The 25,523-nt window shown below is 39.8% G+C and overlaps 1 protein-coding gene across 2 annotated transcripts in view; it reads left to right on the top strand.

Annotated features, from left to right (window-relative positions):
- The window catches only part of NLE1 (notchless homolog 1), a 691,532-nt gene that overhangs the window by 42,934 nt on the left and 623,075 nt on the right, over window positions 1–25,523 (top strand). For both annotated transcript variants that reach the window (XM_044054321.1, XM_044054322.1), the window contains exon 2: window positions 21,006–21,149. In XM_044054321.1, the coding sequence (XP_043910256.1) occupies window positions 21,015–21,149 (135 nt within the window). In that variant the 5' untranslated portion in view covers window positions 21,006–21,014. The remainder of the gene's footprint in view (window positions 1–21,005; window positions 21,150–25,523) is intronic.

The raw sequence follows: 25,523 nt of genomic DNA, 5'->3' as shown, positions 1-25,523 counted from the left end.
TACTTGTCAGATTAGCAGTCATTAGTTAGCTAAGACTCAAACCTTGAATCTTCTGATTTTCACATAACCTGAATCTTTTACTTGGTCTTTACTGCAAATGCGCACAAAAAACTTTGTAATTGTTAATATTTCAGTCGTATTACAGCTCATGCTGTCTTACTTGCTTAGATTTTAATTCTAGCTAATGAATAACAAAAACAGACATTTCTTCCCATTATAACCTTCTGTTTTTTTTTTCTCGGTCACTACTGATCTTTTTGATATAAATCTTAACTTTGGCCAGAATCTGAAACTGGCAATTTCCTCGCCTTCTTTCTGGATTATATGTTGGCTACCTCACAGTTTATTGTTTTGCTCCACTCCGATATCAGTGAAACTTTTCCTTTATTCTGTATGTAGTAAAGAACATGGGTTTGGAGACCTGCCTGTTTTACCTTTTACCCTTTTGTCTTGTGAAAGCATATTGGAAGCTATCCTTGTCTGATCCCCCATATATGTAAACAAACATGTTATTTTTGTTACACTGATTAAGTAAATCTATTGCTCTTTCCAGTTTACCTGCAATATCTATCTTGTAACAGTAAGAAAATATATGAATTCAGTCAAACAACTTCTTCACAAGAAAATATTTTGAATCTGGGAATTTGCACCTGCACTTTCTCTTTTTGGAAAAGTACTGTTTTAAAATTTAGTCTGTCACTATACCATTCAGAATGTCAGGCTTGTCTGAGTTTACAAGTTATTATTGTAGTCCTGTAGCTTTGTGATGGATATCCTCTTTACAGTCCAGTTAGAATGTCTCACTAAAATCTCAGTGTAAGACATATAAGCCATAAACTAATTATTTCCAAGTTAACAAACGCAGTCTGTAAATTTTGTATCTCACATAAAAAGCAGAATACTCTCAGCTTTGTCTTCAGTAATGTAATAAGTGCATTCCAAAATAAAATGTATTTTGTAATATCCAGATGCACCTTTGGATAACACAGTAGCATTGACAATTGCTTTATTGCATTTTTCAAGATAGACAAAAACATTTAATTTATGTTGATACTCAAATACTTTTTTTTTTTTTTTTTTTTTTTTATAAATACATCACTGCAAATGTTTACAAACCGGTGATGTTTCTCTCCAGTGTCAACGAGCCTAGGAAAACACATCTTACATTTGCCTGAATTCTTGTTATGATTTGAAAATAACCACACCAGTCTATACCACCTCACAATTAAGTCCTGTGTTCAAATTCCATGAAACGACATTTATGCAAGTCAGTGCATGGTCACACGTATACAGTTCTTTGATGAAATCATCTACCTTCAGAAGTGCTGAATAAAATTAACCAAATATATTTACATCAAGCTGTTAACACTTAGAAATTAATCATCTCTCATAGTGCAAATGTTTTAACAGTTCATGACTGTATGTGTGCGTGTATGTGTACCCATATCTCATATGTAATTACTCCTGCAGAAAACTTAAAATGCCTTTTAAAGAAACTCATGCAGAAAATATTTTTGTCATTGAAATGCGTATGTCATAGTTTCTCCTATCCTCATCTCTCAAGCCGAATTTATTCTAGAAACACCCCATCCCCCATGCAGTTGTACCTGTTGTTCCCAGTACTCCATACCAGAATACCTACCTAGGAATTTGCACATGTTATTATTGAAACAACCCGGTTATGACAATACTGTATTTGAGCTACATTTCTCGCCATTACCCGATCTTAGTGAGCTTGCCTGATGGTGGACACTCTTTCTGGCACAGATTTAAGTTTAATACTTAATTGCAAATATTACTTAGAGATAATGAGCTTTACAAAAATTCTCGTCCCCCAATCTGTTAGATTTTAAACTCTTCCATAGCAAGTCATAGGGGGTATGCATTAGCCCATCAAGCAGTCTGTCTTGCCACCAAAGTGTATGTTTTGGGATCAGAGACCCCAAGACTCCCCTGCGTAAAAGAAAGGGTCATGGTTATCAAAAATCTTATTTGCAGGTGATACAGGCTCTGTGAAGCATTTAATAATAAGGGGAGCATAAACCAAGTAACTGTCTTGGCGTGCTATAACTGGGTGAACTATAGCTCTTTCCAGCACTGTAGTATAGAATTAGCCCTTTCCAAAATAGATTGGAATAATAACTGTTACCTTTCAATGTCAAAGCGAAGGTAAGCCCAAGATATACCAATGAATTAGAGGCAAGTAAAAAAAAGAGAAGAAATTGACTGGCGGTCCTCCAGATCAAAGTTAACTCTTACTGTTTTTTGAGTATTACATTTTATACTGCAAGAAAACACCAAGTTGTCTTAGTAGCAAGAAGGTTAATTAAGCCCCTTGCTGGGTTAAACCAGTGATGGAACCATCACTGCCTGTCTTTTGGCTAAAATAGACATAAACAAGTTATGATTAAAAATTGAAATGGGCTTCTCCCGTTTTTAATTTCTCCAAGTCTTTTGGGTTTCTAATACCATGACGGGAATGGACCCCATTCCTCAGTCAAAGTACGATTAAAGTTCATGAAATTAGTATTGTTTCACTCTTTGATGTCAGCCAAAAGTGCTCTTTGCAGCACCCGCAATGTGCTCAGTAATGCAATTTGTACGGTGTTACATGAATTGGTAACATATCTAAATACGATTGTAAATTCTTTTTTATAAGACCCATTGCTCCTACTTCTGTTGTAACTGTCTGGGTATCTTTCTTCCACATGACTCTCGTTTCTGCCTGCAGATCCAGGTTTTGTGTCTCTGTACGCAAGACACTGTAGTCACTAAGTGTGGCGATTTCAGTGATCAATGCTACTTTTGTCTTCTTTTCTTGGACCACTATATCCGGTTTTCTAGCATCTATCTTTTCAACTGTTGGCATTGGGTGATCCCATGTGATATAAACTTCATAATTTTCTATGCTTCTTTGTGGGTCATGATTCCAGTGTTTTTCAGCCACTTCGATACCATAATATTTGCACAATCTCCAGTGTAACAGTCTCGCCACATTATTATGCCTTTCAGTATACAGTCCTTCTGCCATTAGTGTGTTGCAACCAGCATCAAGGTGTGTGACTGTTTTCAATTTGGTTTTACAAAACCTACATATGTTTGTTTCTCCCACATGTTCAATGGACTTTGTAAACCAGCGTGTACATAGCCCACTATCTTGGGCTGCCAATATTAACCTTTCATTTCTTGATGTGAATTCAATTCTCCTAACCATTCCTGTGTTCGTTCTTGATCAACATGAGGCTCTTCCAGAAGTTTTCTATACTTGCAACTATATGTTATTTCTACATTTCTTGCCCTCTCATCTGGTCCTTCACCTTATATTCTTTCTTTTGTTTTTTCAGCACATTCAGTTGCTGCCTGGTTTCTGTCTACTTCTGGTTTGATTTCCATTCCTGCTTGATGTCGATATGCTTCTGCTAAATTAATCAAAGATGTCATCTTAGATTTATTCTCCTCCTGTTTCAAAACTTTCGCTATATTTGGATCTTGTGAGGTCAGTAGATGTGTGGAGTCCCACGATTGCAGATCTATACATGTAATCAATTTCAAGGAGGCCCATCCCTCCTTCGGAACAGGGAATATATAATCTTGGTATACACTGATTTTATAAATCATTTGGTGAGCGTGAAGCATCCTTCTTGTTTTAATATCCAATCTGGCCAACACTTTTTGGGGCCAGTCAATCACTCCAAAACTGTAAGTTAGGACAGGAAGAGCAAATTACTTTATGACTTGGATCTTGTTCCTAGATGTCAGTGCTGTTTCAGGATTAATTTAAATGGGCCTATATGAGTCAACTTGTGTTGGATAATTACTAGGGTTTAATATTACAGGTATGAGTGTTTTCTGCCATGATCGGGGATGAATGCCCATCTGAAATGATGTTAACCAGTCTGGTAAACCTTTGCAGAAAAACACACTTACTTCCAGGATTATACTTCCATTGGCAGTCCATCTGTGTTCTTTCCTCTGTCCAACAGTATTAAGAATCTGCTCCACTTCAGCAAGCATAATGTCCTGTGTCAGGGAATCTGCCTGTTGGGCTGATATCTTTGGCACTGCCCCTTCAATAAAGGAAGGCCTTAAGATCTGCTATAATCTGTTTAGGCTGAAATGCATTGTCATGCAAAGCAGCATAGAGCTTTCAAATCTTTTTGACACCACGCTGGATGTCTCCATCATATTCATTGTACTGTAGTCCAAAATCCTTGTAATATACTGGCTGGCCACCTACTACCTTAACCATAAGAACTAACAATTTCTGAGACGCAGGAGAGGACTTGTGCATCCACAGCTTTAAGACCGTTAGCAAATTCTACCTTATGTTCAAATAATTTGTTTATCCTTGTTTTTTTTTTTTTTTTTTTTTTTAAGTCGTATAAGATTTAAAAAAAGAGTCTTTGTGGGATAAATCCATCATCAGCACAAGCATTGTGATTACTTGGGTACATTTCTGCATCGTCAGACTGACCTGTGCAGAGTGAGGTATTGCTGCATGTGTTGTACCAAGTTGATGACCAGAATTTAAGTGGTTATTCTAGTCCTGGTTATCTGAAAGTAGCTGTGTCACTGTGTAGTTTCTTTATTTGCCAGAGGTGGTAGTGCAAGTCTTGACAGGTGTTTCATTGGGGGGGGCATGTTCAGAAATGCCCATGCTTTCAACTGCAGAGATGGGCACATCAAGCCATACCTTTCTGCTATCCAGATATTTGCACAATGCCCTGATTTTGCTTCCTGTTTCTGCTCTACCCTCATAAAGTGTTTGATTTTCTGGTAAATAATAGAGTTTCATGCACATTATTGTTCAGAAAATACACGTTGCTGCAAAACTTGTTGTTCCATTAACTTTTTAAGTGAATTAAAGTAATATTTAAAAATAGTCCCTAGTATTGGGCCTTTATGCTCCATTATTTGTAGCTTTGTCCAGATTTCTTGAGCAAAGAAATTGAGAGGTATGTATCACACTTCCAGTAGTTGATCTGAACTGTAGAGTAAGGATATGTTTAAAAAAAACGGAAAATCTCTCATCGGCTGATCATGTGATGGACAGTGCATAGCTTGCATGGCTATTTGGGGTCCACTCTTCCCGAACTGAATTTAAGTGTATTTTCCTTAAGAAAATGGCAAGCTTTTAGGTCAGAGACGTAATCTCCTAGTAAACCTGTATGTTGTACCCAGGGGCATGTGAAAAGCCCTGGCTATTTTGAGTGATTAAGACATAAAGTTAATGAAGAAGAAAAGACACCAAGTGCTGCACAAAGTAAGGCAGGAAATACTACAACATTCTAGACTTGAGACTGCCATCTTGTTAAATTGCCTAATTTTCAACCTACTTGTTGGAAAATTATTACCCACCTCTTAAAAGCAAACTCCAAGTAAAATGTATGGACAACTCACTAAAAAAAATCAAGAAGGCATCCAACTTAACCTATGCCCAATAGTCTAGCAGTAAGGAACATGGGTTTTTCATTAGTAGCACCAGAAAACTGGAATTCTGGACCACAAAAATGAGGAGGACAGGTAACTAACAGTTCAGAAAACAACTTAAAAAGCCATAAGAAGAAGAATACAAACATAAATGATTGTCAGACCCTGACTAAATTATTTCAAATAAACACCTCTTTTCATTTTAAATATAGTAATCTCAGTGACCAAATTCCCCAGTATAATTCATCATTCATTCCATTCTTCCCTCCCTCTCTCTATAGCAGGGTGGAAGGGAGTTAAAAGTATACACACAGCAGGCTAGTCCAAAAAGCAGTCTGGGTCCACTCAGTCCACCCACCATTTATTTTAGACAAACTTTGAGCTTCCTCTGCCCGTGTGCTTTAAGTTCACTGGAAACATCCGTAAAGCATACTCACAGCAGGTTCATCCAAAAGGCAGTCTGAGTCCGACACTTAACCCACCCACCATTTATTTTGGACAAATTTCGTACCACCTCTGCCCTTGTGTTTCAAGTGTTAGGGGCATCCATCCCATCTTTTCTGCATGTATTTTAGCCTGCACACTGACTAGTCTGAAGACAAGTGCTTCAGTGTCCTGGTTTGTAAGCAGTAGCCTTATAATCTGTAAACCCTCCTCCACTCACATCCTGGTGGTCAGCTTTTACTCCCTGTTTCCTAACAGGCACTGACATTTACTCTTTCTGGTCTTTCTCAAACTATTTATTTCTCTCATATTTTATTCACTTCTTCTAGACTTGCTACTCCCATTGTTTGTTTATACTTGCTACTCCCATTATTTATATCATCCTGTCTTTTTTTTTTCAGTAGAACCACTTGCATTCAAGGAAGTCAGCTGTGGTTTTCCTCCCTTTCTTATTTCTCCTTGACTGAGACAGTTGTTAAACCAGTTTCAGCTCTGAGCTAGTATTTATGCACAGTCACCATTGACTCAGTGTACACAGCTGTCTATTTAGTGTGTTTTTCATTTTTCTATAGAAGTGTCTCTGTAAGCAAATATGTATGTAACAGTAAAGTCTGCAGTTTGAACACCAGTCTGTGGACTATATTTTTATGTAAATTATAAATATTATGGCAGCCTAAAACAAAGAACTTTGTCCACTATAATAGCTCAATTTTCTTAGACCACAGCAATCCCATTGCTACCTTCTCCTTCAACTGTGTTCAGTTGATTGTTTTTAGCAGTCCACTGTCTCCCTTCCTTAAGTTTTTCTCTCCTTTGCCACAGATGCTTGTGCAACCACTTTCAGTTCTGAGCCAGTATTTTTCCAGAACTATATTCCTGCTGTCTGGCTTACTTTTTGTTGTTGTTTTGCTGATCTTTGGGGGTGGGGAGTAGCCTTTGGACTTTGCATTTCAAAATCCATAGAAACCTCCTTACCATTACGCAGTTGTTCAAACAGTCAAGCACAGTTTTTAACTGTTGTATATCATCATTAGTCAGGACAAGGTGATATTGGACTAATTCTCTAAAACTTCTATATATATATATATATATATATATATATATATATACACACACTAATATTTCAGGCATGGGCATTAATGCCCTTCTAGCCTGCCAATATACTAAAACAGTTTTTCCCATAATAAGTGTCCAGGCTGTTCTTAAAAATGTCTAAACTAGTGCTTGCTTTAATGTAGTTTGGTAGTCTTCCATGCAGCAGCTGCTTTCTGAGAACCAGTTAGTGCACTTCTTATTATATAGAATCTTCTGCATAGGCTGTCTGATGATTCTCTACTACATTTTGATAACCCCAAACATTCAGACAGAGGTAGTTGTCTCTAAATGCTTTGTATACCTGAATAAGATCTCCTGTTAAATATCTATGAGGCACTGTATAAGTTCAGATATTTGAGTGTTTCGTAATAACTTCAATTTTCACATCCATGGATGCTCTTAATATATTTCCGCTGTAATCTTTCTAGTTTACTGATGCTTGTTTTCTTGTAATGTTTCCATATTGTTATTCCATACTCAGGTTTGGGTCTAATGTAATTAACAATGTCTTCATAATTTCTGATTTCTTAGACTTTGTAAATCTTTTTATACAACCTGTAGTTCTCAAACTATCATTAACCAATTGGTTGATATAATTAGAAAAACTCAGAGCTGGATCTATCCATATACCCTTAAATGATCTGCAGTGTTGTTCACTGTGTGCTGTATTAAATATTCACCTTTTCAGTTTGTCTTCCAAATCTCATATGCTTCGTTTTTGATGTATTTATCAGCATATTATTCTCCTGTGTCCAAATGGTCAGTTTAATCAAGTTCTTTTGCAGACATGCTCTATCTGTGTAATCAGTTTACCCAGATGTTCATCGTGTTACACTGCTGCAGTCATTACACCTGGGTTATCCTGCCGTCAGGCGGTTCCCCAGTCGGCCTGAGTTCCAAAGTCTTGGTCCTGCGTCGGTTGCTGTCACCTCCTCCCTGACGTCAGTGTGACAGGGGTATATAAGATGCAGCCGACGCTATTTTCTTCAGTCTTTCTTGCTGCGCGATGCCCGAAGCAAAAGCAGTTCGCAAGTGCCGGTCGGCCGACTCCTGAGATTTTCATTCAGAATCCAGAACCGAAGTCTTCTACAAAGCTAAGTACCCCATTGGGGAAACTTTTTCTTGCCTCAGACCAATGTCAGTCAAAGTTAATAAATGTATTTCTTGTGGGAAGCAAATACCTCATAAGGATTTCCACTCCTATTGTATTCCATGCCTAGGCCCAGACCACGATGTCACTGGTTGTTGGTTTTGTGCTAGGTTTAACAAGCGCACTATTAAACGTCGGTTTGATTTTGCCCGACATTATTTTGGCAGAAAATTCAATTACACCATGCCGTCGGAACTTCCGACCGGAATACATAAAAAGCGCAAAGACAAGGACAGACATCCGAGGCCCAAAACTGACGACGAGGCCTCTTCTAGGCCGGTCGCCGGTTCTCCGATTTTCAGCGAGGTGCCTTCGCATCCCCTGACGACTGCTTCCACAGAACCACAGACCGTTTCCGACTCCCACGTGGAGCTGACTGGGCCTTCGGACGCTCTAGGTTTTCAGCCCTAACCCTTCAGAGGGAACCGAAGTAGCTGAGCAATCCACAGCTTCAGAGGGTGTTTTCAGACCTACCCAGTTAACCATTAAACCCTCTGCTAAGTCTAAGGCCCCCATAAAAACAAAGAAACAAATTTGGCATTCTCCAGGACAGGCTTCCATGCCTAAGAAACAAATGCTCAAAATGGCCGAAGACCTAATCACTCTGATCAGGGGATCCCATCCCCCCTCCTGATAAAAGGCCCAGACAGGATGCAGACTATGAATCTTCCGACCAGGTGTCCATTTCTTCAGATTCATCCTCAGACCTAGGATATTCTTTACCCCCTTATGAGGACTCGGATGCTGAGGAATCAATTCCATCAGCCTCTCCACCTGAGGACTACTCCTTTGGGGAGACCTTGCATACCATGAGGGAGTATTTCCATTGGGAAGGCCAGGATTACTCAGAATCCAAGAAAAGGCTCAGAGACTTCATTTTACTGCCTCAGCACAGACCCCTTGCTATTCCGCCAGTGTTAGATAGTGTGGATGATGTCTACACTGAATCCAGCTTAAACCCTGACTCCTTACCTCCATCCCCAATTAAACCTGGTAGATATTAGAGTTCCTGACTCTCAGAAATTTCTGTATAAAAGCCCTGTTGCTGACCCTGGAACTATTTCTCAGGGACCCAAAGGGATTAAGGCCTCATCAGCAAAAATCCCAGTTCCTTCTGACAGAGATTCCAGCGCATTAGACAGATGGGGAAACAAAGTATATACGTCTGCAACTTTAGCAATGAGAGCCTTAAATTGCCAGTTTCACATGCTAAAATATCAGCAATTTTTGATGTCTCAGTTGAAACAAAAGATGATTCCAGATTCAGATCCTTCTAGTTTAAAAGAAATGCAGGATTTATTGCATGCAGCTGAACAAGTGGAAAAACATACTTTGCAATGTGGGTTTGATTCTTTAGAGGCCTCCTGTAGAGCAGTAGTTACAGGCTCTGTCATTAGAAGGCATGCTTGGTTAAAAGAACATACGTTACCAGATCATGTTAAGGCAAAATTATTGGATGCACCTTTGCAGCAGGATGTGTTGTTTGGAGTTAAGGCAGAGGAGGTATTAAAGAAGATGGAGGATAAGGCAAAATCTATGCAAACGGTGAAGGATTTCTTACAGGTTCAGCCTCCTCGTTTTAGCAGAAATTGGCCAACAAAGAATTGGTCCTTTCCAGTCACAGACAGACCTCAAAGGGGCAGATACAGACGTCCAAGAGGTAGAGGTCAAGCACAAGGTCCTTACAGGCCTCAACAGTGGGGTACACCAGGCCAGAAAGAAAGGGAAGACGGGCCACAACCTTATAAAAAGCAGCCTCAATGACTTCCCACTACAGCTGCCAAACAGCTCTCTCTTGGCAGCCCCCTTAGGAGGAAAACTGGCACTTTTCTATCACAATTGGCATTGCATCACCAAAGACAAATGGGTTCTCAACATTGTATCTCAAGGTTACAGGTTCCACTTTCGCACTCTGCCAAGGTTAAAAGGAATGCCAAATCTGCCACCAAATCAATGGGCAGAGGCTGAAAAACAAATTACAGCACTCATGGACATGAGAGCTATTCAAAATGTACCACCACAGGAGCAAGGACAAGGATTTTACTCAAGACTCTTTCTGGTTCCCAGAAAGGACAAAGCCTGGAGACCCATTCTGGACCTTTCTTCTCTAAACACTTATCTGGATGTTCCGAAATTCAAAGTGTTGACACTACAGCAACTTCTTCCCATGCTGGGCAAGAAAGCTTGGCTTGTGACTTTGGACCTCAAGGAGGCATACCTGCATGTCCCTATCAGACAAAACTGCAGAAGATACCTCAGATTTCTAGCTGGTTCAATGCACTATCAATTCTCTGCACTGCCCTTTGGCTTATCTACTGTGCCCAGGGTCTTCACAAAGTGCCTAGCACCAGTAATTGCATTTTGCAGGCAAAAAGGAATTCAAATTTATCCATACCTGGACGACTGCCTGATTCAAGCAGAGAGCAAGGACATTCTTATAAAGCATCTGGCATTTGTAAAAAAAAGTTATTAAGTTGCCTGGGGTACACAGTAAACGAAAAGAAATCAAAACTAGTGCCCTCACAACAGATAATATTCCTAGGTGCCAGCTTGAACACAACGGCCCAGATGGCTTATCTCACGCCAGACAAGCAAAGACAACTGACTCAATACTTTCAAGTGATTGCAACAAAGACCCAACTCCCTGCAAGAAAAAATCTGCAGGCCTTGGGCTACATGGCATCTTCCATACTACTAATTTCATATGCCAGACTGCATATGAGGAAACTACAATGGTACCTAAAGGGTGTATGGTCTCAACACTGTCAAAGTTTGGAAACAAGTTATACCACTAATTCCTTGCCTTCAACAGGAGTTTCGATGGTGGGCTCAAGCTTGTCACCTCAACAAGGGACAACCTTTTACTCAACCCACAGCCAGGCAAACGCCGACAATAGATGCATCGGATTACGCCTGGGGAGCACACATGGCAGGAAAATGTATTCAGGGCGAGTGGCCCACAGAGCAAAGGCATCTTCACATCAATCAAAAAGAGATGCTAGCTGTACAAAATGCACTTTTAGCTTTCAAGGACCTACTACAACCAGGACAACTACTACTAAAGACAGACAACACCACAGTTATGTGGTACATAAACAAGCAAGGGGGCACCCACTCCTACCCCCTCTGCAGACAAGCCATGACCTTGTGGAACACAGCTCTAGACTACCAAGTTCATCTGCAAACACAATTCCTGCCACGAGAGAAAAACACACTGGCAGACGACCTAAGCAGAAACATCATGGATCCCCACGAATGGGAATTGAATCCACAAATATTCAGAATGATAACACAAAAAATGGTGGAGCCCGGCCATAGATCTGTTTGCATCCCCAATGAACTGCCAGCTACAGAAATTCTGCACAAGGAGTTACCATCCACAAGCATGGAAAGTGGTTGCCCTCTCATTCAGCTGGAAAAACCTGCAAGTATACGCATTCCCTACTTTACCTCTCCTTCCAAAGGTACTCATAAAAGCCAGGCAAGAAGAGCCAAAGATGATCCTGATTACACCAGACTGGCCCCGCCAGCACTAGTACCCAATCTTGAAGAACTTAGCACAAGAACCACCCTGGATTTTGCCTCAAATCCCACATTTACTGACACAGCACAGCAATCAGATACTTCACAGCCAGCTAAAGACCTTAAACCTAGCTGCATGGAAAATTCCTTAGTCAAGCAAGCAATGCCTCTCTCCAAAGCTGTTATGGATGTCATTCTGGAGGCCAGAAGGCCTAGCACCAGGAAAGCCTACTCGGATAAATGGAAGAGATTCTGTGGCTGGAACCAGGCGCACAGCCTTGACCCTCTTGTCCCAAACATTCCTCAGATACTTCAATATTTAACTGAGATGCTGGACAAGGGCCTCTCCTTCTCATCCATCAAGATCCACGCCTCAGCCATTTCTGCTCATTACAACACGTATCCACCAATTTTTTCTAATCCTTTGCTCAAACAGTACCTCAGAGGGGCTAAAAACATAAGACCGCCCTGTAGAGCACCTACCCCAACTTGGGACCTCAATTTTGTTTTGGAAAAATTAACTTTACCTCCCTTTGAGCCAGCTAACACAGCAGAATTAAAATACATCTCTTGGAAAACTGCTCTGCTACTGGCAATAACATCAGCACGAAAAGTTTAAGAATTACAGGCACTAATGGCAGTGGAACCTTTCCTCATTTTCCACCAGGACAGGTTGTCTTTAAGAACTAACCCTGCGTTTATGCCAAAGGTGGTATCAAGTGTGGCTCTAAACCAAATTATTCACTTGCCAACTTTTTATCCAAAACCACAGAACAAAGGGGAGAGACTACTACATTGTTTGGACATACACAGGCAGTTACGCTTCTACTTGGATAAAATTAAAGCTTTCAGAAAAACTGAGCAATTATTGGTGGCATATGCTGCAGGAGCACAGGGAAAAGCCATTTCAAAACAGACTATCTCAAAATGGATAGGACATTGTATACATTTCTGCTATACTCCCCATGGGAAACCTGTACCTAGCAGCATTAGATCTCACTCCACCAGGGCAACAGCCACTTCATCTGCCTACCTCAGAGGAGTACCTACCAAGGAGATTTTGGAAGCAGCAACATGGAGTTCTGTGCATACCTTCACCAAGCATTACCATTTGCCTTTATACTCCAAATCCAGAGCTGGCTTTGCCACTGCTGTGCTGCAGGGCCTTATAGCCACCCCTAATGCCTTATAGAACCAGCCTCCCTGCCTCAGCTTTGGGATTCCACCCAAATGTAATGACTGCAGCAATGTAACACGATGAACATAGTACAGTTTTGTATCTACCATAAATGTAGATGTTCGACTGTAAACACTGCTGCAGTCCAGGTTACCCTCCCTCCTTCCCCTCTTACTTGCTGGTACTTACCTATGCTACCTATGGGGAGTATTTGCTGGTAACTGAAAGTTGTTGTTTGTTTTTCTTATGTATGTTTTATTAGCAATTTGAATTGCCTACCTATTTGGGGGCACCTGACATCTGGGGCAAGAAAAACTGAAGAAAATGGTGTCGGCTGCATCTTATATACCCCTGTCGCACTGACGTCAGGGAGGAGGCGACAGCAACCGACGCCGGACCAAGACTTTGGAACTCAGGCCGACTGGGGAACCGCCTGACAGCAGGATAACCCAGGTGTAATGACTGCAGCAGTGTTTACACTCGAACATCTACATTTAAGGTAGGTACAAAACTGTACTTTTCAGGTCATCTGCATATTGACTGTAGAACACCTCAGATGAAAAAGATAGGTCTGAAATATACAATGTAGACAGGTAAGCACCCAAAACAGAGGCCTGTGAGACACCCTGACTGTAACCAAGAATTTCACCTGCCCAGTTGCTGTATGATACTTGCCATGTCCTATTTATAAGCTATGCAGCTGAGTAAATAAATACCTAATTGTAATTTTCTGATCAGTATTTTGTATATGACCCTGTCAAGTGGTGAAGTAAAATCTGCATAAGTTATATCATAACACAATTCTTCATTCATAGCTGCTATGATGTTGTTACAGAACATCTTGTTACAGGTGGTAATAGATTTATTTTCAACATATGCATGCTAATGTATGGTCTCAAAGTCCCAACCTTTCCAGTTCTGACAGTAACTTGGACAATATTACCTTTTCCATTATTTTTACACAATATGAAAGTAGACTTAAGGGTCTGTAATGACTGTGGGTTTGTCCTACTCCCCTTTCCCTTAAAGACAAGCCTCCATTCTCGAGGAATCTCCACATAGTTATATAACCGAGTAAATAGTAAATAAAATAGTAGTATAAGTACTTACTGGAATGTTCTCCGGTCATTATTACTTATTCTGTCTCCTTTCGGTGCTTTGGATCCAGTTTACATACTTCTTTTTCAATATAATCTATTTGACTTCAGTATTTGAGGTTACCTGGATGTCACTAGAACAACTTACCATCCCTTTTGTGGAGCCAAACTAGTTTAAGATTTTGTAAATATTTCTATAATTTGTTGTGTCTGAGAGTAAATTTTAGAATCTACACATAGTTTATCTATAAAATGGTTTCCTGTTATGCCCAATAACCTTATATAAATTTTCTTGATCTTGTCTCACACTATGCTTAATTTGTTTTGTCCAACTTGTTTATTTCAGTTTTCAAAGTTGTAGTTCGACCTCTCTTCCATTTCTCATATTTTTTGTCTCTCGCCTTAATCAGGTGTCTTGTTCTTATGGAAATATATCCCTAAACCGTATTCTGATTTTAAACATTTTTTGAGTTTTTGCACTCAGTTTCTCTTTCAAAACTTTCCACATTCCTGCTGCAGTTTTTCCACTGAATGCATCACTCTAATTAGTTTTACATAGTGACTGTTTTGCTTCCATATAATCTGTAATTAATCTTCTGTGCATTGATTTTGATTTCAATTTTGCAGAATTGTCTAATAAATTAACCTTTATAACTCCATGATCACTGCACATCAACAGTGGTGGTTACTGGCAAAACTGCATTGTTCCTTTGACTTCTCTCTCAGGAGAGTTTGTGGCTGTTTAAATTCAGTCACTGATTGTTTTTCTCTGTCTCTTTGCCAAGTTTTCAGTCCGCTTATTAAGGCTTGGGCTCACTCTGCTCCCCTACCCTAGCCCCAGTTCCCACCCATCCCCTCTTACTCTACATTTATGCTTCCATAGCACCACCCACACATTCCTCAAACCAATACTATCTGTTCCTTCCAGAAGAAAAACAGTCAATAGAATTACTCTCTACAGTAACACCCACTTTAATTTACCACCAAAGACTCTCTCTCAAACTGTTGGGTCTATATTAAAAGACCGAAAAGGTGTTTCAGCGAACACCTCTTGGTCGACGCGTAATGAGCGAAAGCACTAAAGAGCGAATGCTCAGAACAGCGGTTTCTTTCTGTGGGAAAGAAATCGCTTGCACAAACGCATACACACTTTAAAACATAGCACCGTGGGGGGGCTATGCCCCCCACCCCCCCCAACTAAATATACCAACTCCGAGATCGCACTACAGTGAGGAAAGGGGCGAACACACAGGGATGGTCAAGCGATTTCTTTCCCAGGGAAAGAAATCGCTGTTTTGAGAGTTCGCGCTTTAATGCATTCGCTCATTACGTGTCGACCAAGAGGTGTTCACTGAAACACCTCTTTGGTCTTTTAATATAGACCTAAACTGTCCTACTCCTTGCCCCCTATCACTATCCCATTACATCTCTACAACCAACCTAGCACCCTCCTAACATTTCCTAATCCTAATTTACAACAAAGATAAAACTCAGGTTTAATAAGATGCCCCTAACTCAAATTATTTTACTATTCCTCCTCACTCTGTTAGCCTTCATCACCAGTTATCAAATCCACTTCCTTCATGTACTTAGGACTTCAGCCAATCCTCTTAGAGAATATCAGCCTCTACCCAGCCTTTCTCCATAGCACCCTATCTCTACAAACAAACAATATCTGATTTATCTATAAATATCTCAAAAATAAGTATCCACATTTATGATCAAATACCAAACTAAGATGAAAATATAACTAGCCACACTCTTCCCTGTAGTCAAAAATTAGCCAAGATATTCACCCTGACCCAGGTCCTACTGATCATAAAACCATCACTTCCAACCCCAAAAGAAACCAGTCCCCTAACACCTCTCAACAAAAAAACAGAACCCAAACTCACCCTACTAAATATGAACCTAAGAAGTATGTACATTAAAATCCATGGCATGCATGCCTATCTTGCCATATACACTCCAGATGTAGTCATAGCTAGCAAAACCTGGTTAAAAAAATAAAGAATAACTAGCTCACCCCCCCCCCCCCAAGGATACCACATACTTAGGCATGACAGATAAAACAAGCATGCAGGTGGTATAGCAGTCATCTGTAAAAATTCCCTAACCATCACCTTACTCCCACAGTCTCTTTTGTCTTGCTCTGAACCCATTAAGCTGTCTACTTAACAGATTAGGTCATGGCTATAATTTGGCTCCCAGAAAGCAACAAATTGTAAAGACTTCTCATCTTCTTTTTGTAGATGATTCAAAACTGTATAGTTCATCAGATGAGGAACTGAAAGTACAACTACAATGGTCAAAACTTTCAGATGATATAATATACATGTTGTTTGGTCTTGATAAATGTGCAAAAGCAACCTTTAAGGCAGGGAAGCTGCAGCACCAAGAAAACATCAATTTGCGACAGGAACGTGATATAAAAGAACTTTAGCAAGAGGGAGTTTATACATTTTTGGGAACTGATGAAGGATCAACAATAAAACATGAACAAATTTGAATAAAACTCTGTAAGGAATATTTAGATGGATTGAAGTAATACTAAAAATAGCAAAGTTCAAGCTATAAACCAATTTGCTCTTCCTGTCCTAACTTACAGTTTTGGAGTGATTGACTGGCCCTAAAAGGTGCTGGATAGTTAGGATAGGAAAACAGGAAGGATGCTTCATGCACATCAAATGATTTATAAAAATCAGTGCATACCAAGACTATATAGTCCCCTTTCTGAAGGAGGTATGGGCCTCCTCGAAATTGATTACATGTATAGATCTGCAGTATTGGGACTGCATACATTTCTGCTGACCTCACAAGACCCAAATATAGTGAAAGTTTTGAAACACGAGAGAGAACAAGTCTAAGATGACTTCCCTGCTTAGTTTAGCATTAGCATATTGGTGCAAAGCGGAAATGGAAATCAAACCAGAAGTAGATAAATCGGGCAGCAACAGAATGTGCCAAAAAATGAAAGAATATAAGGTGAAGGATCAGATGAGAAGGGAAGGATTGTTGAAAATGCACAAATATTGTTGTTAAGTTTAGAAAACTCCTCAGGATCGAATGCAGAAATGGTTAAGGAGAGGTGAATTCAAACCAAAAGATGAAAGGTTAATATTGGCGGCCAAAGGTGGTGGACTAAGTTGGTTTGCAATGTCCATTGAATGCATGGGAGAAACAGACAGATGTAGGTTTTGTAAAAAAAAAAATTGCAAATAGTTGCACATCTTGTTGCTGGTTGTGACATACTAATGGCAGAAGGACTGTATACTAAAAGGCATAATAATGTGGCAAGACTGCATTGGGGATTTTGCAAAATTTATAATATTGAAGTAGCTGAAAAACACTGGAAACATGAGCCACAAAGCATCATAGAAAATTATGATGAAGTCTGCATCACATGGTATCATCCATGACCAACAGTTCAAAAGATAGATGCAAGAAAACCAGATATAGTGGTCCATGAAAAGAAGACAAAAGAAGCATTGATCATTAAAGTCACTACACCTAGTGACTACAGTGTCTTGTGTACAGAGAGAGACAAAGTCATAAAATATCAGAAATTGCAAGCAGAAATGAGAGCAGTGTGGAAGAAAGATACCCAGATAGTTCCAGTAGTAGTAGGAGCAATGGGTCTTATAAAAAAAAAAGAGCCTAGAATCGTATTTAGATATGTTACCTGTACATGTAACCCAGTATGAATTGCAGGAGTCATTACTGGGCACATTGCGGGTGCTGCGAAGAACACATTCTGGCTAACATCAAAGATTGAAGCAATACTAATTTCATGAACTTTAATCATAATTTGACTGAGGAATGGGGTCCATTCCCATCACGGTACTGGAAACCCAAAATACTTGGAGAAATTAAAAAAAAAAAAAAAAAAGAAATACCCAAATTTAACAATGCTGAACTTCTAATAATACTCCTAAAAATGAACAGTAGGAAAACTATAGCTTTAACAGCAATTTATATGCCAACCAGGGAATTGTAGATGTTTTAGAAACCTTCTAAAACTCCATGTCAAACAAGAAGGCAAACGTACTATACCAACCTACATGACAAACATCAAAACAACCCAAAACTTTTTCGGTCATCACTAAATAAACTACTCCGCCCTGGTAAGACCACCTCTCCCTCTCCAAAAATAGACACTACAGACTCTATCCTCACACAGTTTAATTCCTACTTTGTACAATCAGTATTCTCTCTCTTGGACACTAATATATCTGCCCCCTCTCTCTACCCCTGTCCAATCAAAACCACCCACAGGTCTTCAGTGTTAGTCCAGTACCCACCTCACTCATATTGAGTTTTTTCTTGAACTAAAAACTAATTCCATAGCTGTAGACCAGCAGACTACCTAAAATAGCCACAGAAGTCATAGCCTTCCCTGTCTCCATACAAATTAATAGGTCTGTAGCAGAAAGATGTGTCCCATCACTGTGGAAAAATTCGTAAATCATACCACTGCACAAAGGCAGCACATCTGAGTATAATAACTACAGAGCACTAGCGATTCTCTCTTCCACTCCAAAATGTTAGAGAAATGCATCTGTGTGCAGCTGTTGCAATACCTAACCTTAAATAACCTACTGTCAGAAGCACAACATGGCTTTAGGCCCCAGCACAGCACCACTACTGCTCTATCACATTTTAACAGTGTAGTAAACCAACATAGAAACAATGTTCTGCTCATGTCTACCATGCTCTTAGGCTTGTCAAAGGCATTTGATACTGCCTGGCACCAGCAATTGCCCATTCATCTCTGCTCAGTTGGAATTTCACAGTACTCCTTGTCTTGTTTTTTTGGTTACCTATCTGGAAAACAACAAGCTGTTCATGCCAGCTAACCTATTCATCCTTTCATCGAGTTGTTACAGGTGTCCCTAAGGGCTCTATCCTGGGTCCTCTTCTGTTTTATGTATTTATTAGTAACCTCCACACCTCCACTCACCATGCTAGTTTAGTTCAGTATGCAGAAGACTCAACATTAATATGTGCAGCCTCAACAATAAATAAGCTCTGAGACATTACCCAAAAATCTTTCTTCTCTGTAGAAACCTGGCTCAACGAATCAAACCTCCTACTCAACCCCAAGTAAACTAAGTTAATGCTTTTTACCTCCAAAAGTTGCCAAAGTCAAAAGCAATTTTTTACCATAAAGTTAGGTGTCATTGAAACTGTAACTCACAATAACCTTCTAGGTGTTTATAATGTGTGGCAGTCTCAAATATGGCCATCATATACTGCACACCATTAAATCCACACATCAGAAACTAGGCTCCCTTTTATAGGATCTATGGATTCCTTACAGATACTGCAGGAAAATCACTAGCCACCACCTTCTTACTGCCAACTCTCTTATACACTGTTCCTATCATAACAAACTTAAACAATACTCAAAAGAAAGAAACTTGCCTCTTGCTACAGTAAAATAGCTAAATGTGCCACCAGTCTCCCTCTTAAGACCCACCATTGTCGTAGCTTAAAGCAATTAAACTGGCTTGAACTGCACAACTACCCAACATATTCACAACTAACTACAGTGCGCAAACTAATTTAATTTATCATCCAGAAAAATGCCCTGCACTACAAAACTTATTACTGCCCTAATGTCCAGAAAGGGACCTCCGTTCTAGTAACAAATTCTTACTACTTACAAAGAAGCCAAATAGTGCTGCAGGAGACTTGATCTACTCCCAATACATTGCTAAACTCTGGAATAGTATCACCACACAAATAAAACTCTCCGACAAGCTCAATAGTTTTAAACCACTGCTTAAACAACATCATCACCAATCCTGGTCCTGCACATACTCACCATCAGGTTAGGACTTTGTGCTCACTGTAAAATACTCTCCTTAAACAGAACACTCTCAACCTCTCAATGAAATGACAAAACAATGTTTATACATAACTGCTGCTTGTACAAGCCACCACGTTACACATGGGCTTGCTCTTTAACTTCTACCTCTGTAAAATCTTAGAGTGCATAATAAATATAACTATTGTATGTGTAGAAATGTAACTGCTCTGTGTTTAACTGGAGCTGTGTATAATGCAGTGTAAACAAAATGGAACTTTTCTTCCCAGGTCTCCACTGAAAATGAGTATTATCCAGTCTAACTTTCCCAGTAAACAGACAAATAAATAAATAAATAATCAAAGTAGCTTATAGACTGAATTTTACCAGCCTACTAAATAACTATGCATATGCAGTAAGTATAGCTGTAAGATTTAAGCACATCTTGCTTAGTTTAAGTAACGTTGTACTGCTACGTAAAAGTTTCTACTTCAGATTCGTAGCTGATGTATGGTTTAGTGTACAAAATATTAACACACAACAAAGCACTGAAAAGGCACCCACTGGTAATCTGAAACAACCAAGATGCAGGAATCACGAACCAGGTGCTGAGTAAAAAGTTTTTTAATTAAAACAGCTCCACCAGCTCAGCGTAAAAAGTACAAACACTTTCAAAATGTAAAGTCAAGCGCTTTCACCCGGGCCCTCCCAGGCTTTTTCAAGACCATCTTGAAAAAGCCTGGGAGGGCCCGGGTGAAAGCGCTTGACTTTACATTTTGAAAGTGTTTGTACTTTTTACGCTGAGCTGGTGGAGCTGTTTTAATTAAAAAAACTTTTTACTCAGCACCTGGTTCGTGATTCCTGCATCTTGGTTGTTTTAGTGTACAAAATAGTTAACTAACTATGGTTTGCCTACTGAATGTCACTAAGTCATTGCATAACTTTCTAATAGAGGTATTTTGTAAATGTTTATAAACCATTTCTACAAATACTGCTTACACCCTGTTTAATTACATGTATAATTACATGTATTTTTAGTAATTGTATGTACTTGACTGTTTGTTACTGTCATTTGTAATGTCTTAGCAAGATGGCCTGGATACTGAATGAAAATAATCCAGGACCAGCTAGCTCATCCAGGTATCAAATGCAAAACTGCAAGCATTGCTCATTTCTGTAGTTGGCAAGATATCCTTGCACTTTAAAGAAGTTTAGAGCATGCATTTACCTGGCTGCTGGAGATGAGACTACATTTTAACCGTTTGTAATATTTGCTTATAGATTTTAACAATGAAGGAAGATGTTCAGAGGCTGCTGATTCAGTTTAAGGATGAGAGTGGTGCGATTCTGGGATCACCTTTTGATGTGCCCGTGGATATTACGCCTGACAAGCTGCAGCTGGTCTGTAATGCATTGCTGCAAAAGGTGGGACGTGTTTATAGCTTAGTGATCAGAGAGATTTTGATGTTAAATAAAGAAATTTAGAGTTTTTTGTAGACTAGTGATCTCTGTCAGACTTGTGAACTTCAGAATGTGAAATTTCTGCTGTGACTTTAGTGATGTACTGTTAAGATTACTGCAACTTCAGAATGTGAAATTTCTGCTGTGGTGTTAGTGAAGTACTGCTAAGATTACTGTGTGGGAGTGGGGCAGATGCTTCTGATGTAGACATAAGTAGCTCCACTGATCAGGTTGCCAGTCATTGTGGCCACCTCATTTGTGATTTGATTTTATGCTTTCTTTGTGTGACAAACAGTGAAAATACTTGAGCCATCAACTAACCACTACAAGTTAATATAGCTACATACAAGGTATCAGAATATTTTATCTTGAAGCATACATGATGACAAACTCAATTGTATTGATATGTGACCTCTGTCAATGACTATTTGTTAGAACTGAAAGGTGATAACTTCATTTTTTTTAAAGGATCAAGCCACACCCACTACACACTCAAAAGAGCTGTACTGGAGGGAATGAGTTAACTTATTTGAAATGTTCAACATACTTTGTAGTTATTTATTTAGAATAGACTGAGATTTTCTTAAATTAAAATAATTAGGTTTTACATTACATTCAGTTGACAGTAGAAATATTTAGCCCATATAATCCGTCATTTAGGTGTATTTCACATTCTACCTGTTCACCTTCAAATATTCAGCCTCTATAGTTTGCTGTTCAAGTGCATTTCACATTCTGCCTCTCTTCTGTCTACCTGATCTATTCACCTTTATTACAGTGGTCACATGGCCTCTTCAATGCCCCTATTTCCCTATTCACAACTCTCTCCTTGAAAAAGTGCTTTCATACAACTGCAGAACAGATTGTTTCTACAGTCTACTGTTGTGTCCTCTCTATCTAGCATTTTTGTCAGTAAGGTACAAAGAGATCACCCCAACATCATTTTGTGCATCCATATTATCCTCTTTCACATCTCTTCTGGTCTGTGGTGAAAAAAGCTTTCACTACCCTGGCATGTGGGTAGTGCCCTTTTCCCTCCCTCTCTCACTCCCACCCTTTTAATGAGTTTCGTCTAGACTTCTTCCAGTGGTTTGATGTCCCTGTCCACGTATAGCCTTCAGAAATGCATACAGTAGCCAAGGTGTGTAGCCTGTTCATGTCTGGTGAAGTAGAAGCAGCCTGTTTGATTCAGGAGTGTGTACTGCTGAGGATACACATCAGCCTTCAGTTTGTTGTTGCTTCTGCCCCCTAATTATGCTTGGTGTTCTACTCAGGTGTACCCAACATACCCAGATCCCTTTTCTTGCTCTTTTGCCATAGGTTCTACTTCCTTCAGCTGATACTTTACATGGATGTTGTAGACTAGGTGATGTTCTTTGCATTTGTTTAAATTTAACCGTAACTGTACCTGTCTACTCACTTGGTTAACCTTTCTCATTTCTTCATTCCTTAGACTCTTTTTAGTGCTGCACCTAATTTTGTGTTTTCACCAAAGGTTGATCCTGTTTTTCATTCTCTTAAACATGCCTAAACAGCGGTTCCCTTTCCTCCCTGATATGGTCTGTAAGAAGTGTTATGAAAATATTGCAGTCACAGCTGATCTGTACAGTGCCTTTATTCCAGACATCATCGCTGTCACTACAGCTCTGTGTCTTGCCTTTCAACTGTTTAGCATTCCAGTTCATATCAGTCCTGCCCCCAACATCTGCTGTATTCCTAACAGCCACCTCTGTAGGACCATGTCAGAGGCCTTGGTGAGGTTCAGGTAGAAAATATTACAGGTAACCCCCTGCCAGGTTCTCTTGGAAGTAAAATTAGAATATGGTTGACTGACAACAGTGTCTGGACACAAATACATGTTGGTTGTCCTTTTGTTGCTATTTTGAGTTTATTGGACCTTTTTGCTAAGGAATTGTGGTCACAAAAACTACCACTAGGATATTAATATGGCTGAGTTGCAGGTGCTTACTGTTCCCTTCCGTTCTGTCTTGGGATAAAAATGGAAGTTGTGTAGTTACAATGATACTGGATCCTTTTCATCCAAGTCTATCAGCTGCAAAGAGGAAGAAAAATACGATTATCTAAAATTTCTTTTCTAAAATATCCTCCTATAGGAAATATAGTGCATTGGGTGGCCGCGGTGATGCAGTGGTTAGCGTTGCCGCCTCACAGCAAGAGGTTCTCCGGTTTGATTCTCGGCTGGGGTGCCTTCTGTACGGAGTCTGCATGTCCTCCCTGTGGTCGCATGGGTTTCCTCCTGATGCTCTGGTTTCCTCCCACATCCCAAAGACATGCTGTAGGTGGATTGGACACTCTAAATTGGCCCTAGGCGTGAGTGCATGCGTGTATGTGCCTTCTGTGAAAGGTTGGGCGCCGGGCTGGCAACTCGACACTGTGAAACTCCTCTGCCAATCATGAGCGGACAGGTGATCCACTGTGGCGACCCCAAACTGGGAAAAGCCGAAAGAAGAAGAAGAAGAAACATAGTACATTATCATATATTGAACAAGGGTGTCCTAATTGGTGACAGTAGGGACAGTGCTGAACTATTGAATGTTTATTTTGCAGCATTAGTAACTTCAAAGAGCATTCCTTTGGTAGATATTTTAGTCATTGACAAGTCTGTAGCAAAATGTTCTAAATTCTCTGAAGATATGATTAAATCTGCCCTGTTTAGGGTCAGAAAAGATAGTTTTATTGGACCTAACTTAATACCTGGCTGTTTTGTTAGCAGTCTTAAACACTTAAGTGTTTAATATAATGCTGGAAAATTATGTGGTTCCAGTTATCAGGAAGTATGCCTATATTATGCTAGTATACAAGAATAGAAATTAAGTCAAAAATCCTATGTATATAAAGTCTACAAAGGAAAATTGTTGTAAAGATTTGTTTTCTTTTTTATAATTGAATGTGTACTTGATACTATGTAGTGCTTGATGTTTATGGGTTCATAGGTTTATACTAGGTTATGTTAACGAGCACAGGGGCCTTCATAAGCCTAGCCATTAATCACAAATGTATCCAACAAGTTTTGGTGCCCCAGAGGCTATTTTAAGGGGTATATGTAAGCTTAGGCATAGGTGGTTAAGGATTTACAGGCTGTTCATTAGAAACATAGCTGCCAAACCAGGGGTGGATTTCCTGTTTCCCATTCACTGGTCCAGGTACGTTTGACTAGGGTTAGAGAAGAACTAAACTACACATGGATGGGAAGCCTGTTCTAGAGAAGGGATGTTCTCTGTGACACTTACCTGTCCCTCCAGCATGTCCTGTTTAAGCCACAAGCACAGCTTAAGTCCCTAGATTGGGTAGATCTGATGCAATTCATTTTGCGGATATGCAAAAGGCCCATGAGAATGTGCTCCAAGGAAGCCTTGTATGCGAAGTATCGATCAGCCCCCAACAGTTTGTTGGAGACAGAGTATAGGGTAGGGCTTTGAGGAGCTCACACAGGACTTGTTAGTGCCCCATATTCTTTTTGTGAGGAACCTCTGTGGGCATTCCATTTTTTGCATGTGCCTGGTCAGGTACATACTGAAGTGGGGCATTTTACTCAGTGGGTCTGATGAGGACTGAATATAATGGGATGCTGACTTCCTTGGACTTGGATGCCAGGACTTTGCTTATAAGTTGAGCAACATAGAATGCTTTCCTTACCTTAAACACATAGTCAAAAGCCAGGTTATTGTCTGTATATGTCTCCAAATCCCTGACTACTGGGTCTACTATTAGGGGTGTGTTATAAATGAGAGTTTCTCCTGAGGTAGTCAACTTCCCAAAGGGCATTATTATGCATTTTATGGCATTGTTTCAAACCATAGCTCTTACACCATTAATTTGTCTGCATTAGCTGTTCGTGGAGGATTTTTGTATCTTGGGGGGTATTCTTTGACATCACCTAGTTTGCAATCGTCTGCAAACTTGGTTTGCTAGAGGCCCTTAATGTTGGTCTTTGCTTCCAAGAAGTAAATGCAAGAAAGGAGCAGACTTAACAAAGAGCTCTGAGGGACTCTGCTAGTGATTGCCCTCTTTTGTGGAGGTGACTTCTACTAGCCTAACTTCCTGGACCGTTGGGCTATCCAGTACATGACAGAGGGATTTATGCTTAATTCTATCAGTTTGTTTACAATGCCCAAATGGTGTACTGTATCAGATGCCTTATCCAGGTCATGATAGGCAGTATACACCATTTTGCCCTCATCCATTGCCTTGGTAACCTTCTTGAAGTCCACCAAGTTCAGTAGTCATGTTCTGCCCTTTTTAAAACCAAAATAGTTTGGATCCGGTGTCTGAAAGTTTCCTTTATCATTATGGTTCTTTAGATACCCGAGTTCGTTG

The sequence above is a fragment of the Protopterus annectens genome, chromosome 13.part0, assembly GCF_019279795.1.
Source record: "Protopterus annectens isolate FY-2018-M chromosome 13.part0, PAN1.0, whole genome shotgun sequence".
Lineage (NCBI taxonomy): Eukaryota > Metazoa > Chordata > Ceratodontiformes > Protopteridae > Protopterus > Protopterus annectens.
The sequence above is the reverse complement of the archived record's forward strand: the minus strand, read 5'-3'. Positions and strand labels throughout refer to the sequence as shown.